General features: G+C 37.8%; 1 protein-coding gene across 1 annotated transcript in view; it reads left to right on the top strand.

The window, feature by feature from the left end:
• LOC119291247 overlaps positions 1–969 on the top strand; it is a 15,005-nt gene extending 14,036 nt beyond the window's left edge. Inside the window, exon 5 of the mRNA XM_037569975.1 lies at positions 576–969. Within this exon, the coding sequence (XP_037425872.1) occupies positions 576–632 (57 nt within the window). The 3' untranslated portion in view covers positions 633–969. The remainder of the gene's footprint in view (positions 1–575) is intronic.
• Positions 970–3,297: the final 2,328 nt, after the last annotated feature.

The raw sequence follows: 3,297 nt of genomic DNA, 5'->3' as shown, positions 1-3,297 counted from the left end.
GCCCATCTTCCTAGCCTCGGTGCTCTTACACGTGTGGCCAGGAAGTCGTGTTATATCTACACCCTTTGACGGTGAAAGCACATACCAGTTGATATTCTAGAACTTTACATTGTGTATGGAGCAGATGTGAAAGGTGTGACCCTAGGTGGGAGTGGTTGACATGCTCGAGTGCGGATATCATTAGAGTTTGAGTTAGATTTCTATCATAAATTCAAGTTACAAAATATGAATTATATGTTTAACAAAAAATATATTAGTAAAAACTTCTTTCAAATACAAATCTAACAATACAATTACTATATTATATAACATATTTTGCAAGTGACATCTATATTGAATATTGTTTTAAGATACGAGCGGGGCTAACAAAATTTGGATGGAGGAAGTACTTTGTCTTGGAGACAGTTAATTTTCCTAGTACCGTCTTGCGTCTTGGGGCCAGAATCGCAGCCAAACCCATTGAATATTTTGCTTTCAGTGTTTTTGGTTTTCAGTTTCTCTCTGTTCGCACCACAGTGACTTGGCATGTAGCCAAAATGGATGATCACCTTGTTGAGCTTTCTGTTATTCTGCAGCGCGTGGGCGGCCTGAAGGGCATGGCGACGGATGACGACGACTCCAACTCTGACTAAGCTCAAAGAGGAGCTCGGGCGTGACTCCAACAATGGCGCAACAACGGGAGAAAGGATATTTTGGAGTTATTGGTGAGGAGAAGCGTCGGGAAAAGCGGTAGACGGAGAAAGAGAGGTTGAAGATAGTTAGTGATCATGGATGGGCATTCCATGAGTTTGAGTCAAATAAAAAATCCGGAAAATAATTTATGAGGTTGATGTTGTGCTACCCAATGATGGTTTAGGAATGTTGCATCTCTGCTACCAATTGCCACCATGCCTCTCAAGTTTCTGTTTTGCAAGAACTATTTGTTGTTTTGCCTCTTGAGTTTCTATTTTCAGTAACTATTTGTTGCTTTGCGTTGGCAAAAGCACAAAGGGATGAGCTCTTGATGTTATGTCTACCCTACTCAATGTAAATTTTGTTGACCTAGCGACCGCTTTAACTAGGCCTAGTGCTAGTCAGTCGATATCAGTTTCATTAAGTTTCACGAGGCTTTATACATCTGGATGCGGGAGCAGTGTAAGTAGGCGAAAAGGGCCCTTCTCTAAATATGCTCTAGTACGCTCGGCATTAACTTTAGTTTAGACCAGCCTTCCATTTAGGGGTGTTCTTTGGGACTCTTTAGCCAACCCTTTGCCGCTGGGGCTACCGAGGGCCTATTAGATTTTGTACCTACCAGATAAGTATGTTAGACACCCCAGACTATGGAATTTGGGACACAATTCTCCTAACCTTTTTCTAAGGTATAGTTAACCCCCTAACGTAATTTAACCACAAGATTTTTGTCTCGTTCTCCTGGCCTGGATTTTCGACCGGTTCTCCCGGCCTATTTCGCTGATTATTACTGACCATTTGCGATGCTGAGATTGGCTAAGTTCAAGTCAAATCGTGCAATCCAAAGATCTCGGCGTACCCTTCTCTCGAACTCCATCTCCTCAATAGTGATAGAGCTCTGTTATCATGGCGACTATGGCGTTGAGGCATTGGTCTCGGTGGAAAATCTGAACATGCAACTGGTGAAGTTTGATGGGGAACACATCGCTTAAAGGTTTCTTCGTGGCAGAAGCGTTTACTTACTCTTGGAGGGCATGATGGGTGATGGCTTTATTTTGAGTTCATAAAATTCATCTTTTGTTGGGAAGAAGGGACCCTCGTATTAGTGAGTATTCTTCCTATCAAGTCAAAATTAAAGATGTGCATGGGTATTTTTTAGAAGGAAAAAGGCACATGTGTTGTTGGTGTGTAAATATAATAGAGATTAATTTGTGGAGCGGCAAATGTTGCTTGTTTGGTCATGGGACAATGAGAACGAGAAAGGTGTTTGCCACTCCACACACGGTGGAAATGTGTTCTATTGCTAGTCAATACTCCATCCGTTCACAAATATAAAACGTCCTAACATTTTTCTGAATTGGATGTATTCCTTGCATATAAGATTTATCTGAAGTAGAGGTATCTTTGATTTGACCAAACTTATAGAAACATTCACAATACAAAATCAATATTATTATATTTATTATGGAATGTAAGTTCATATTTTATATATTTGGTATTGTAGATTTTTATAATTTTTAATATAAATTTGGTCAAATCTTATACGCGGAATAAAAAAGACCAGAGTGTAAGTATCCTTCTAAACTCGAGCTCAAATGCTCCTACCATGAACAGTAAAATAGAAAACAAATTCAAAAAATTCTGAATCTTTTTTGTGGCAAACTTTAAGAAATGTTTGAAGTGCATGCAAAGTTTCACCACGAAATCACACTGGGGCAAGTCGTGGCAATAAAAACAAATTCAGACCTCCAAAATACATTTGAAAGTAACATTTTCATAGTATCGATTTTGGTTTTTTTACCAACACATTGCACCGATGTGATTTTGTGCTGAATTTTTTCATGCACCCAAAACATTCTTTAAAGTTTGCCAAAAAAATCAGATTTTTTTGATTTTTTCGAACTTACTGTCATTTGAGCTCGAGCTTAAAAACTCCACATCCGGACCAGAGGGATTATTTAGACATGTTTAGTGTATTTTTATATCTTTTAATATAAATTTGGTCAAACTTTGTAAAGTTTGACTTGATACAAATCTTATACGCGGAATAAAAAAGACCAGAGTGTAAGTATCCTTCTAAACTCGAGCTCAAATGCTCCTACCATATGAACAGTAAAATAGAAAACAAATTCAAAAAATTCTGAATCTTTTTTGTGGCAAACTTTAAGAAATGTTTGAAGTGCATGCAAAGTTTCACCACGAAATCACACTGGGGCAAGTCGTGTCAATAAAAACAAATTCAGACCTCCAAAATACATTTGAAAGTAACATTTTCATAGTATCGATTTTGGTTTTTTTACCAACACATTGCACCGATGTGATTTTGTGCTGAATTTTTTCATGCACCCCAAACATTCTTTAAAGTTTGCCAAAAAAATCAGATTTTTTTATTTTTTCAAACTTACTGTCATTTGAGCTCGAGCTTAAAAACTCCACATCCGGATCAGAGGGATTATGTAGACATGTTTAGTGTATTTGTTCACCCATTTCAGTCCGTATGTCATCCACATTGAAAATATCCAAAACGTCTCATATTTGTGAACGGATTGAGTACCTAGGAACCATCATATTTCCTCCCATGTCAAGTAAAAAAATAAAGATATGCATGTACTGCTGGTGTCTAAATAG

This window comes from Triticum dicoccoides, chromosome 1A (genome assembly GCF_002162155.2).
Source record: "Triticum dicoccoides isolate Atlit2015 ecotype Zavitan chromosome 1A, WEW_v2.0, whole genome shotgun sequence".
NCBI lineage: Eukaryota > Viridiplantae > Streptophyta > Magnoliopsida > Poales > Poaceae > Triticum > Triticum dicoccoides.
This window is presented reverse-complemented; position numbering and strand designations above follow the sequence as displayed.